Source organism: Anser anser, assembly GCF_964211835.1.
Source record: "Anser anser genome assembly, chromosome: 3".
In the NCBI taxonomy this organism is placed as follows: Eukaryota; Metazoa; Chordata; class Aves; order Anseriformes; family Anatidae; genus Anser; species Anser anser.
Genome location: NC_139722.1, coordinates 31,430,139 through 31,444,566, shown reverse-complemented (window position 1 = coordinate 31,444,566; position 14,428 = coordinate 31,430,139). Strand labels below are relative to the sequence as shown.

At 40.3% G+C, this 14,428-nt stretch overlaps 1 protein-coding gene across 2 annotated transcripts in view; it reads left to right on the top strand.

The window, feature by feature from the left end:
- Nucleotides 1–14,113, top strand: part of COL9A1 (collagen type IX alpha 1 chain) — a 66,510-nt gene extending 52,397 nt beyond the window's left edge. For both annotated transcript variants that reach the window (XM_083832487.1, XM_083832488.1), the window contains 8 exons: nucleotides 2,855–2,890; nucleotides 2,998–3,042; nucleotides 4,704–4,736; nucleotides 6,856–7,002; nucleotides 7,458–7,512; nucleotides 9,569–9,757; nucleotides 12,388–12,465; nucleotides 13,640–14,113. In XM_083832487.1, the coding sequence (XP_083688613.1) occupies nucleotides 2,855–2,890; nucleotides 2,998–3,042; nucleotides 4,704–4,736; nucleotides 6,856–7,002; nucleotides 7,458–7,512; nucleotides 9,569–9,757; nucleotides 12,388–12,465; nucleotides 13,640–13,824 (768 nt within the window). In that variant the 3' untranslated portion in view covers nucleotides 13,825–14,113. The remainder of the gene's footprint in view (nucleotides 1–2,854; nucleotides 2,891–2,997; nucleotides 3,043–4,703; nucleotides 4,737–6,855; nucleotides 7,003–7,457; nucleotides 7,513–9,568; nucleotides 9,758–12,387; nucleotides 12,466–13,639) is intronic.
- Nucleotides 14,114–14,428: the final 315 nt, after the last annotated feature.

Genomic DNA, 14,428 nt, shown 5'->3' with positions numbered 1-14,428 from the left:
TACAAAAAAAAAAGTTCCTTATCTTCTTTTGCTCACAGGAGGCTAGAGAGGGTGGAATTCACTCACCAAACTTCAGACATCTTTGTTACAGGAACTGTCAGTTCTGCATTGTGTTTCATCCTTCCTATTTCAAGCATCTGCTTCAGTATGAAATGAATTGCACTTTTGAAGTGTCTGGTGCTTTCCACTGACAATCAAGGGAGCATATGACTGTTAGACGTGGGTATTGCTGCTCTAGATGTCTTTTCTTTGAAGAGAGGAATCCTGCCCCTGGCACCTTATACACTGTATGGTGGCTAGATAGGGCTCACAGTTGCATTTGGCAGTTTTTAAAAGCTGCTCAGGTACTCAAAAAAATATTTCTAAGACAGCCTTTTTTGTCCTTGAAGTATTTCTTCATGTGGATTATTTTTTTTTCATGCTGAGATCAGAGACATATGTTTCTAGTCAAATATAAGCATTGACATAAAGCAGTCTCTTCTTATTACACTGGTAACGATTCATAACTTACTCTTCCAGAGGGAGATTGAAGGCACCTGAGGAAGCAAATATGATAGGAACAAGGCTAGTATCTGTTGCAGTGCTGACAATCTCCCTCCAAAGATGCCTATTTCTCTCAATTTATCATATAAAGGGGCTTGACCTGCAAGATAAGAACAGAATGTAGATGGTGTGAACAGCCCTATTCAGATTCTGGCTAGAGTCAGGAGGTTTCTGTTTGTCTAAAGGGCAGATGATGATAGTTTTTTTGTATCCTAGGGCTGGTTTCATGCCCAATGCAAGTAAAGTCCAAAAAACTCTCCCAGCAATGATCTCATCCTACGATTGCTTTTTATCTTCCCTGTTTTGAGAGTTACCAACTGAATCCACTCATATCCTGGGTTCATTTTTTAATTCAGTCCCACAGAGACTGGAGTGATTTTTCTGGGTCAGGCTTAACATGGCTGCAGCTCTGCTAATGCGTACTGCAAGTCAGAGGCCTGAAAAGCAGTCACATCGTGCCACTCTGCCCTTTCTCTACACTGTTCTTCTTGCAACTGCATCTGGTTCTGCCTATTATACTAAATCAAACAGCTTCAGGCCAAGAACCAGACCTTGGCACTAGAGCATGAAAGGGATTTTTACAAATAGATAAACAGTAAGTTAAAAAAAAAAAAAAGGTAAAAAAAATATATATATTTTAACATCTTACCCTGTTGTCTCCATTGACATTTTGGGGGACAATGGAGAATGGCTTTGCAGTGTTTTAGTTGTGATTTTTATGCCTGCTGATACAAATATTACAGCTCAAGTTTCACAAAAGCAAAAGCTTGTCCCATTTCAACATTATCAGCAGTTTTGTTGCTCAGAAGAAGAATAAGTGGAGAAAAACAACACAAAACTCACTGTGCTAGGTTGGAAATCAATGTCTTTTTGTTTGAGTAATTGGAAAACCTAAAGGCATGATTTTGAGAGTACTTTAGAGAACATAGTTGGTGTTATTTGACAAAGTTCGAATGTTAAATAGGTCTGTGATTTCCACTGCTTAGCTTAGGAGATAATTTAGTATTGGCTCTTCATCCTCATCATAATGAGAGCAAATCTGAATTCACAAAATTGCAGATGTTATACCAGTTTCTGTGCCTGTATCTTATAGGAATTAAATGGATCTCTGAAATTGGAGAGAAAATACTGCATGTCTGTTTTAGAAAAAAAAAACACACTTTTTTTTGTGTACAGTTATAGTAATTTGGAATGGGTATATTTGAACGTGCACAGACTGCAGAGAACATTTAAGGATGATGTGATTGTTTTTCTAACAAAACGACATATGCTTGAAATGATTCAGGTCATAAATTTATTCTTCTTATGTTCCTGCCTGTCCAAACAGGTACATTTTAACATTATTATAGGATTCTAAGACAAGATAATTTAAAAAAAAAGGGGGGCGGGGCAGGGAGGGAGCAGATGAACGGTTTTAAGATACAGGTAAATTCACCTTCCACTGTGATAAAAAATATAGAGACAGCGCTGCTAAAACCACTGAGAATTAAACAGCAAGCAAGACAAGGTTGTGATTGAAATTGCGGATGTCTGGCTGTGCTTATCCCAAAATACCAAGGCTGATATGGCTCACAGCTATACAGAATACTTAATATGGCTAGAAAAAGTGATACACTTATTAGATTTTTACTTATAATTTCTAAGCGATTTGCAGAGCAGAGTTGTAGCAACTTCAAGAGCATCTGCCATGTAAAGGAGAGATCCGCTCCTGCTTGACAGTCAGCACGTGCCGATGTGTTATATATTCCACGTTATTACTTCCCTTCAGCCTGGCACCTTAATTATCCAGGGAGATTAAAGTGCTTTTGCTGTCATTCTTAAAAATTTACAGCTTTAAAGGTCTACTGCATTAATGCTAGATAGTTGGGAAGACTGAAGATGATTTAGTATACTTTTGTGAGGTAGGAAAAAAAGTTAAGGGGGTTCAATTCATACTAGCAAAATGGCATTAAGAGTTTATTTCCAAGGAATCACCAGTGTTTTCTGTAGTGCTGTAGTCCTCAAGTCCTGTTATCTTTCCCAGTAGATATAAGTGGTGAGCAAAGACAGATCTATTTTTTCCCCTTAAATAAATATGATTTATGAATGCACTAGAAAGCTCCTAATTGTGTTACTCATGATATAGCATATGACACAAAATCGACTGTTCTGTATGCATTCAAGAAAAGGAATTAAGAAATGGTAAAGGGAGACAAATTTTGCTCTGAACAGACTGTGACTCATTTAAATCTACTGTACAGAGTAGAAGAAAACTATTTAAATTTCTGCAGTTTCGAATTCTAAAAGATTTTTCATATCTTTAACCTTTCAGGGTTCAGTGGGTGAACCAGGACCTAAAGGTGAACAAGTAAGTGATGTTACAGATCACGGTAATTTAAATTTACACTACTAAATGCTGCACTACATCACACTGACCAAAATCTGAGGGCTGACTGTTTTTTTTTTATTGTATAGGGTGCACCTGGACCAGAAGGAGATGCAGGAGAAAAGGGTGACTTAGTAAGACGTTATTCTTTCTTCACCTGATCTAATATTTTGTTGTTGTTAATTAAAACTTCAAAGTGTAGTTGTAGTGCTTTGTGGTTTGGTCACTGAAACACAATTTCAGTTGTGTACTAACTGGACATACTGCAGAGCACAGCAGTTTTTTAGCCTGGTCATACATTTCAGCTGTTTGGAAAGCACTTTGAAATATACATGTTCTTTTGTGTGTGTAACATGGTACAGGCTGTCTTGAGGAGTGTGTGTGTGTATCTACACCAAGAGCTTGAATATAAAAATATATATATGCATATACACACACCTATATATGCATATATATACATTCTTGGTGTTTGGTGCAGTGAGGATGAGGAGGTAATTTAATTCAGGTGAAGCAGGAGCACAGCTAAGTAACCTTAATAACTCAGACTAGATTGAAGTGTATTGTATAGTATCCTTTGGAAATAATATGCAGCAACTCTCTGTTAGAGGTAGAATGGTTTGGGAGGAGGCTGTGACACCAAGATGTTGCTGGAGAGCAGAGAAGTGTGGCATGTTGTGAATTTAATGGATAATGGCTGTGGCATGTGCCCTTGGGTAAAGAGGATTTGTTTTTGTACAGAAGGAGAAAAGCACGAGTGCAATGGGGCTCCTACGGTGAGGGCCCTATCCAGCAAAGCCAGAACTTGATCTTTCAAAAGGAAGTAAACTGCTCCCTACTTAAAATCAGTATGCTGCCAGGTGGTATGCTGTTAAGAAGTGCTTTTTTTCCTACCCTCTACAATTCTGAAAAGGTTCTGTAACTAAGTAACAGCCCTGGTGAGCTGGATGTCCACTGATGCAGCTTTACTACCAGTACACAGGATTCCAAGGAAGCAACACCAGTTCTTTAAGTGTGCTGCCAGTCTGTTTTTAAGCTGGTAACAGTTGTTACTTCTATTTCATTTATGAAATATTCATTAATAGACAAGGTGGCCTTTCTGGCCTTTAGAAACCACTAATTTCATCAATGCCCTTCAAGAGAAATGGGAGAATATAGTTTTCTGAAATTTCTCCAAGGGTAATACGATAAAACCAAAGAATATGAGTCAATGTTTCACAGGCAATTACAAGATTTTGAACCCAATCTTTTTTTTTTTTTTTTTCCTGTTTGTTTGTTTTTCCCCACACCAAATTTACACAGTGTAAATTTAGAGGAAAAACTAAAAACTTCTGAATAGTGACTGCTATTCTCAGTCAAGCTATAGGGAGATCTTGGGGTTGCTGGAAGCCAGAGGCTAGGTTTCTGGGAAAAGGAATTTCTAGGGGTTTGGTTTTCTTATAGCACGGTGCGTAGACAACTACCTGGTTTCTGCTAATGTTTTCTTAGGGCTAGCAGAATGCTGTAAAATAGCTGTGAATCTGACAAATAAACAGTACAAAGCCAGCTGTAAGAAAAATGCTTTCTTGTTTGTGCCTTACAGAAAGAAATCTTACAGAAAAATCTGAAATTCAAGTGTTTTTTTTTCCAAATGAGTTGTAATTCATTGAAGTGCAATTTTGCACATACCAGCAAGTGTCTTTGTATGCTAAATATGTGAACTTTTTCTTATACAGGAAAAATATGTCAAGTTTACTGCATTTGTAATGACTATGTCAATGGATACTCTCTTCTGATATAACGTCTTGTTTTTGTTTAGGGTGATATGGGATTACCAGGTGCAAAGGGATCTGTAAGTATAACAAACTGCACTGTTACAGAAATACAGAGCCCTGGTAGATTAGATAGATGGTTTTCTGAGTAAGGAATAAGAATACAAATAGTGAGATGAGTTCTTTACAAATCATGGTTGAATCAAATGAGCTCCAACAGCATTTCTTCCTCCTAAATTTTGGATACAGTTCATAGTAAAATGAATTAACTTTGGAAAAGAATTCACATCATCAATTCTAAACCCCACTAAAGAGAACCAGCACTGAACTGCAGTTTTCTGGCCCCTTTTTATTATTATAATTTTTTAAGGAAATGAATGCACTCTTTATGCAGTAGAGGCGCAGAAGGAGGCCTGCTGCAATGGCTGCGTGCAGTGTGTAATCTTCATACTGTGAAAAGGTGGTAGTAGGACTATGCTGCCTGTGAAAGTACTTCTGGCCCTGATTAATTTCTTTCTTTCTTTTTTTTCTTTTTTTTTTCTTTTTTTTTGAATAAAGAAATGGTAGCTTTGATGGGGAAGAGGAGTAGAAGCTTGTATGTCTCATAAGAAAAAGACTTCAAGAGCCAAGTGCATTCTTTTATTTCAGCATCACTGAGGAGTGGGATTATCGCAGGAGCTGACAGTTTGGGCCATAACAGTAACATATCAACAATTCTGCCTCCAGGGAACTGAGGTTGAACGTAACAAAATGAGCTGTGCTTGTGTTCTCAGGGGCTACTGCGCCTTTGGGACTAAGCAAATGCAAACTAGGCATTTATTGCTAATTGAGATATTTTATGGGAAGGACATAAGGAAGAGAAGCAGCAGAGGAGAAATCTGTAGTTCTTTGCACCATTTTTTTTTTTTTAAATCTCTTCACCTGATGAGACCCTGGAGTGCTTGTCATCCCAGTGAGTAGGGGGATGAATAAACCATCAGGGAACCTGATTACTTGCCAGGCTGGGCAAGAAAGAAATTATGGCTTCCTCGTTGTGTAGCTCACAGGGGGAACTTCGCTGTCATTATTATATCCTATGAGTGTGTTCTCTGGGTCTTATGTCAGGGCCAGCAATTAGCTGTGGGGAATGCAGTAGAGATGGAACTGAAATGGCTCCATCTTGTGGATTTAACTGATATTTAACCGGTAATCATCATGAAGGAATTGCCCATGTTTTTGAGGACCTGCTTCAGTGGGGTATTTTTTGCTGAGAGATTTGGGAAGCTGGAAATATGTAGGGATTTTTCTTTCTTTTATCTTTTTTTGTCTTTTTATTTTTTTGGTGGTTGTTTTTGGTTTTGCCTTCATTACTATTGATTAACGGTAGTAGAGTAACTTGCATTGAAAGTAACTTGGAGGCTTAGGTCTCACTCTGCATGCTATTTAATCTGTTAGAAAATCTACTGGCGCAGAAGCTATGGCTTTATTTACTAGGATGTACTTCAGTGGCAATATTGATGTAGCCCTGCCATTCCCCAGGGGACAGGATGCTTATACCAGTAAAATAGCTCTTTATACCCCATCCCTGAGTGCAGCAAGCTGGCAATGCCTCTGTTCTAGCACTGTGCCAACATCATCTTCTGTGAGCACATTCCCTCCCCAGAGCCAGCAAAATCAAGGGTAGGACCTGGAAGCTGTGTGCTGTGAGCTCTGGCTCTGATACCTAAACAAAGCAAAAAGTGTCCACTCCTGAGCTCAGCCCCAGGCTAGGTGATACAAGCTCATACTGTGGTCTCTGGTAGAGGGTATGAAAGGCGTTTGGAGCAAGCAGGGAGCTGGAAATTTTGTAACTTGAGGAGCACTTAATGGCCAGGGAAGTCGTATGTGACATACATGAGGGCAGAAGTACAAACCGAGAGACTGTTCCTTGACAAAAACAGTGTCTTTTGTGTGCTACTATGGATGATGATGATTCTGTCTCTTTTGACAGAATATCTTATTTTCCCACTTCTCCACTTGAAATGAGGGGAACTCTTCTTACTTTTATAAACCACACAACCACCGACCCCAGGTGCTTATCCAAAAAGGTGCCGTGCAACAGCTCTGCAGCCCTGTGGCTGTTACTTTGCATTTGCAATTGGTTCTTGTCAAGATTTTGATATGTCAGAATGAGTATAACGCCAGCACAGAAGTTTTTTGAAATTCCTCTGTCATCGCCAGGTCGGTAATCCTGGAGACCCAGGTTCCCGTGGGCCTGAGGGAAGTCGAGGACTGCCTGGCATGGAAGGACCACGAGGTGCGCCTGGACCGCGAGGCCTGCAGGGAGAACAGGGTGCCCCGGGGCTGCCTGGCAGCCAAGGTCCAGCTGTAAGTACTGTCCTCCCCCTAACTGATATCTTTTTGAACAATTAGCTGTCACTTGCACCACTCCTTTTCTTGCATCAGGAGTTACTTATGCATGGGAAACACAAGTGCTATGGTAGAGTACTTGAAATGCACTGTACCTTTCACAGACCCATCTGTACACCAGAGAAATCTTAGGGCTGTACAACTGGGTCCTTTGGTCCTCAGCTTTCAGTTCACTTCCATTTTCTTGTGCCCACCATGCTCCTGTGGTGTGCATGTAGTGTGTTTGACACACGGGTGCACCACACACGCAGCACCTACCTACCTTGCCAGTCAAAGCGACTTCAGCTGGAATAGTTGTAATTGCAGGGGCTGGGACACCTCTTATTGAACAGCCAGCACCTTCAGCATCAGGCACCCTTATAAATTGTACTCTCGTATCAACTGGTTTTTAAATTACTATTTTTCAATCCTAGGGAAAAGAACCAACGGATCAGCACATTAAGCAGGTCTGCATGAGAGTCATGCAAGGTAAAGATGCTAAAAAGTGTTTGATGTTTCTTGTGCATTTAAGTCACAATACTCAACTGCTGTGGAAGCAGCTAAGATTTTCCCAGCCTTAAGCACAGCAAATGACATGCTCTCAGAAAGGCATGCAGTAGAAAGTCTTTCCACATGTTAATGTAGACACAATATGAGAAACTGAAGTCCCTTATTTACGTACCCTGTGCAGCTCATTGAACCACTCATTGATTCCACACTATTTCTGTAGTAACCAGGCCATAGACCAGAGTGTTTTTATAAAATACATAAATTTTGTATACAAATCACTTACTGTCTACATTTATAAAGTATACAGTGTCACTGAAAGCTTGTTTTGCCTTTTGTGCTTATACACTGTTAGATTACGGCAAACAGACCACAGCAAAATAGGCTAAAAAAAAAAAGGAGGGAGTGCACAGAGAGGCTTTCTGTAGCTAACTTAACATAAAATGAAAATTATAGACAGATGTTCAAAACCTTAATTATATTTGCTCAGTTCTTCTCGGAGCATGCAGAAAGCTGGAGCTTTTCTAATACAGTCGGATGCATACTGAGTTTAATTATTTATTCTGTCCTGTAAGCACAAAAGAAATATTTCAGTACTTGCTATTGAAGATGACCTTTGGGATATTATGACTTTGTAACGTTAAGAGTTTACCACAACAAAATTGCTGCTCATGATTTAATCTAAAAAATCTTGGTACAAATCACTGTTCTTGATACCATGGGGATATTTTTAAAAAACTTTCAGATAAAGCTGTCTTCGGGTGAGATGATTTTCACATGTCTATAAATAGGGTAAAAAGGTCTTTTAAAGTGGTTTCCTGAAAGTCTAATGTTGAGGAGTGAAATTAGAGATGATTCTTGATTATATTCATAACAATCAGAATTAGCAGTGAAGAGAAGGGTATGGGAAAAATCTAGACTATCTTCATTGCATCCCTCTTGAGAGGCTCTGTAATTGTCAATGTGATCATGTTAAAGAAATAAAATCTGATAGGGTCTCTGGTGCCTTTTCACCTTAATGACAACCATAATTTAAGTCCAGCTCCTCAGGAGGCTTTTTCTGCAGATTGGTACACCCAGTCTTCCTCATTTATCTGCTGGACACGGTTGTGTTTTATTTCAAATCCTGTTCTCCCTGTCATCTTACCACTTCTGGACTGTGGACACAAAAAAAGATACTTTTGCCAGGTTGTGCAGACTTTATAGCAAATGTCATATGGAGTTGTGTGTGGCTGTATCCACTGAAAGTTATTTCTAAGACATGCTGGAAAGATGGCTTTGAAGTCGAATAGGTTCTTTAAGGAAGGAGAGATGACTGCACTCGTGCTGTTACAGTAGTAGACTGAAAGAGGGAGGAGGAGAAAGGAATATAGCTGGTTCAGACCATTCCAAGGAATTACAAGTTGATCTTATGCCTAATGAAGAGCAAAGCTCCTGTTGATTCACCTTAAGAAAAGATCAACGTAAAATGTTCAATTATTTACCAAACTTGAGCTCATGAGCACCAATTTGAGAGGTGTCCTTCCTCTGAAAAATAAGGCCTGCACTTAAATTGCAGGCCCACTGCAAAGACAGGTAACTTCCTGTGGCCTTTTTAATTCCTTCTTGTAAAGATGAATCTTAATAAATATTAACAAGTAGTACCAAAGAGAGATATTTTCTTTTTTAAGAGGCAGCAATTGCATGGGTAAGTTTTCTTAAAGGTGGTTGAAAATTAAACGACAAAGAAAATTGTAAGGGCATATAAACTGTATACATTTAAGTCATTTCAGCCTGCAAACATTACATGTTTAAGATGTAGGCTTTCAGAGAGACCAGCTTCACGGTATGCCTATGCAGTTTGCCACTGGTGGAACTAAGGTAATATTTTATACATAACAAATTTTGCAAATAGCATTTTACGTAAGGAAATTGCTGTATGGTAACCTGTCAGTTCCCATAGCAGAAGAGATATCTTTCTTCGGTGACCTCTAATACTTGTGAATCACTCCATTCAGGCCCTGCGTGCTGCTTAGCTTTGTCCTTCTGTTTGTTGCAGAACAACTCGCCCAGCTGGCAGCCAGCCTCAGGAGGCCGGAATTCGGCGCTCCAGGTCTTCCAGGCCGACCTGGGCCACCCGGTGCTCCAGGGCCTCCTGGGGAAAACGGCTTCCCAGGACAGCTCGGACCCCGTGGCTTGCCTGGCCTTAAAGGTCCCCCTGGTGAGATCGGTCGTAAAGGTCCTAAAGGTAAGAAATTCTGTGGCTGGCTTTCAGTTGTTGGCTGTGTTTGGGGTCACATTATATATAACTGAGGTCTGGCTTTCTCACATATTAACTGCGTTAAAATCAGACTTGGCCTTCTGAGTTTTCCATGTTGTCTAACAAACACTTCTCAATGCCAGAGGGAGCCTACATTTAAATTTCCTTTTTATTTACTATCAACAGCTGAACAACAAAATCGAAGCTCTTCTGGCCAAGCCATAGAATTTACAGTTCTTGTTTGTATGATATTAGGTTGTCTGACGCAGGGAGAGATGATAAAGATATCATTCCTCTGAGATAGGGATTTCAACATCTAAATTTTCAGTCAGTTGAACCCTGAGAGTGGTGTTTTTTTCCCCATTGGATTACAGGTTGTTAATGAACATTGTACAGGTGTGAAGGCCAAACAGATCCCAAATTAGGAATCTAACCTGTTTCCTGCCTCTGTTCCCTCAGTTGCCCCAGTGATTAAAGGGCACATTGGCTGGCCTCAGCAAAACTTGTTTATGTTTCTTGTCATCATATCACTTATACACTATGAGAAAGGACAGACATCTGCCTTGAGCTAGAAGTAAGCAGCTGAATCAGTTTCCTAATATTAACTGTCCGTCTCATGGACTTCTGAGGTTTGTGTTTTTCACATGCTGAAAAGTTCCAGCAGTGAGTCTCTCTTTACCCCACGCGGTCCAGTTGTGAACCTCGCTTCTGCACGAATTACAGTCTCAAAAGCCAACATAAACAGTCAGGTTCATTCACTAATCCCTAGTCTAAGTCCATCCAGTTTCTCACATTACAAGTGGCTGATAAAACTCTGTCTCGTATTTGGGTATAATACTCTAGCCATTCTTATATTTAACATCATTGCACCTTGGGGCCACAATCTATTGATTCTTTGGAAAGGACAAATCTGTAAGAAAATTGAGTTACCTTACGCTTCACAAAAAAAATGTTGATCTAAGTTAATCTCTTTTGTTCCCGTCTGAGAGGGTTTATATGCCTTCAAAGGATTATGCAGGGGAATTTTCTGCAAAGTCTTTTGTGCACCATGTATGTATTATTGTTTGTATTCAGCAGTGGTTTCAATTTGTTTTCTTGAAGGAAGGTTTTATTTAAAAAATCGTATTTCAACACAAAGCTGGTCTGTTGCCAGATTAGAGTGTTTACTTTTGTCTCAAGTTTTATTTGAAAGTAAAATTGGAAAAAAAAACTTTGAGAGAAGGAATAGAATACAAAGAAAGCAAACCCTAACTGCATTGTTGCTGTAGCTCTGTTACAGTTTTATTTAATGTAGCATCATCTGTATTCACAGAAGCAATAAAAATTGGAGATACAAAGGTCGGCTGATGTGCTGAACTTGACTCAGCACACACCAGGCTGCACTGTAGTAATATTAAAAAAAATCTACAGAGCACATAAAAAAACAAACTCGAAATTATCAAAATGCTGTTTCCTACCATAATTGTCATCAAATTCCAGGTTACCTTATAGTAAGCCTTGAAACAAAATTGCAGATACCAAAGAAGTGGTGCACACACAAGTGTGTGCGCTATCATGATGGTACTTTAAGACGCAAACCAGGTAATGCCTAGGACATCAAATGCCTGCCAACTACTGTCATGAGAAGACGTCTTCACCTTGCACTGAGTGCTGGGCTGCTTGGCTGACTTCACTTTCCCCTCTAAGTGAGGTTTTTTTGCCATGCTCACCCGGAGGCTGTCTCGGGATAGGAGTGGCACCAGGGGGAGGCTTCCAGCGCTTTTTCAGCGTTGTTGGCACCGATGTGTCGCCCAGCTTTCGTGGCCACCTGGTGTGTAGGGAGTGGAGGCTGGTACCCCCACGGCCAGGCCGTTTCGTGGAAGTGCCAGGGTAAGATGAGTGACGTTGGTGGGGTCTGCAAGGGCTTCAATGCAGTCAAATAATTGGACTAAGAACTAAATTAGTTGTTTCAGACAGCATCCACTTTGATACCTTGTAAAAGACACCACTAAAATACTTTGATTATATTATTTATGAGGTTCTTGATAGCTGCACGTTTCATGGTACACAGCAGGAAACATGAAAAAGATCTCTGTGCACCCACCAAAGGAAAGTCTCTGTAATAGCAGTACACGAGAACAAAGTAATTTGTTTTATTTTTGTGACCATATTCCTTGGATGTCAGCAGTATGCTGTAATCTGTGCAAGTAAGCTCCTATTTTCTTCCGTGCAATAGGACTAGCACTGGAGAATTTTTACTTACTAGCTGAGTTCACGTGGTCTTTCAAAAGCCCTCTGTCAGTAACTCCAGGCTGAAATCCAACATAACCTTTGTGGTTCTGTGATTTTGGTTTATTTCTCTTATTTAGGCTATGGTGTATTTCATGTCGTACTCACTGTCCTGTCCCTATTTTTCCCCTCCAACATGTCTACTAAGTATAACTCAAACAGAGGTGGAAAAATGCAACCCAGATCTGCAATCTTTTACAAGGACATATGTCATGACATCTTTCAAAGATGCTAAGAATATATACAGCCACCTGAATTCTCTGCTTATGAGCTGTTCACTTCTGAGAGGTAACTTACTGAAGGTAATACTCCAGGCAGGCTGTAACTAATGTTTCATGAATTTGTTTTAGGTGAACCAGGAGAAAGAGGAGAAAGAGGATTTCCAGGCAGAGGAGTGAAAGGCTTCCCTGGACCAAGAGGTCTTCCAGGTAAATATAAAAGGCTGAGGATAAAGCAGAAAAGCAAGAGATGTGCAATAAAAATTTATTCAGAACGGATACCTCAAGCTACCTTGAATACATTAAAAGTGTCCATTATTAAGCAATAAACTTCCAAACAAGAGTACTTCCTAACTTTTATGTTGTAGGTAGTGATAAAGTTGCAAATCCAAATTAAAAGCTGTTTTACTAAAGTGCTACCACCCCACCCAAGTTTAGGAAAAATATGTACAAAGCGTTAGAAAATGATTAAAAAAAAAAAAAAAGAAAAAAAAAGAAAAAACGTAAAAGGCAAGCCACAAAACCCAGACTATCTTACTGGCAGTCAGAGCAATCTTCAAAATCTCCATTCATAACTTAAGACATTCAAAATACAATTCTTTATTTTTGCAGTAATTAATTGCAGTGTTGCGTAATAGGGCTCGAGGACAGATACTTGCTGAAAAATGCAGCACAACTGGCCTCTAGTGGCCAATGATGAAAATAACCATTTCCATCAATGTCTGCAGCATGTTTATGTATATACGTAGAAGCTACCAAAATTTGTTCCCTTTGTAAAAAGGAAAACAATTTCAGTTGCGTATATACTGATACCCAGGATGTCTGAGAGACTCAGAGCTCGCCTCTTTAGAGATTTATCATTGGAAAAGGCTTACTAAAATCACTGTATTTCATCCCTTCATTGAAGATTTAAAAAAAAAAAAAAAAGATATTTCAGTGCTCAGCAGTTCCACCCTACACATCTGTTCCCCAACATATCTGAGTGGAAAATAAAAATAAATTCTTGCTACATCTCTTTCCAGGGCAGTAACATAAGTCTGAAATAGTGAGTAGCATCTGCACCTCCACAAGCCTCACCAGCAGAATTGTCTGCATGGTTCCAATCAGGTTTTTGTGGCACAGGTTTATAGGGTGGCAGGTATAAGTGGAGAGGCTTGGAACTGAAATGTCATTGCTATAGATGTGTAAAGGCAGCCTGGTTCTCTGCTGGCGACTAACTGTCCCTCTGCGTGCTTACCTCTCTGGGGAAGCCACCGAGAGTAGTAAAAAGGGAATTCCATCGTCCATCTTCATACAGCTTTTAACAAAAGGCCGTTCGGTAATGCGAGATGTATGCTGAGCACATCCCATACTGCCAGTTTTAGACCCACATTCTCTTTTCCAGGTGAACCAGGCAAAGCCAGCTACGGCAGGGAAGGCCGTGACGGCGTACGAGGTCCCCCTGGGGTGGCCGGTCAGCCTGGGGTCCCTGGTCCTCCCGGCCCTCCTGGCCCTCCGGGGTACTGCGAGCCGTCGTCTTGCAGGGTGCAGGCTGGGCAGAGAGCTGGTAAGAACGTGAAAGGGCCGTGAGTGGGCAGCGCACGTGCCACCAAGTGCTAGCATTGACTTACTTCCTGCACAGACAGCTGAGAAACAGATAAGGAATGGAGGAGAAACACACGCAGAGAAACCTTGCAGCCGAGGTTTCAGTAAGGCATTTTAACACAGCGGGTGTAAATTAAAGGTGTACTTAGCAACACAAGTTGGAGCAATGGTGCTTACAAAAACACACGGGCAAGGCCTTTCAGCTCTTCTCCCTTGTGGAAAATAAAAGCACTTGTCTATTAATAGTGTTTTTTATAAATAAAGAGTTTCCATGAATACTTCTTCTCCCATCCTTAATTTCTTTGTATGATGTACAGTGAAATGACGTCTTCAGACAACAAATAAAAAAGGATTAGTTTATTTACTTTGGTTGTAGCTATTTTTTTTGTGCATGTAAAATACGATCTAGAGCCCCCCTGAGCAGGCTCCATCACTTCATACTTGGTCATTTCGATGTACGTACATGTTGCATGGGCTGTGCTAAGCCTCCCTCAGCTCTTCAGCTGTGGAAAGGCAGCACGGAAACCTGCCCCCTGCCATGCTGTAAATTTCTGGAAACGTACGATCACTGAGGGCTCATGACTAAGCC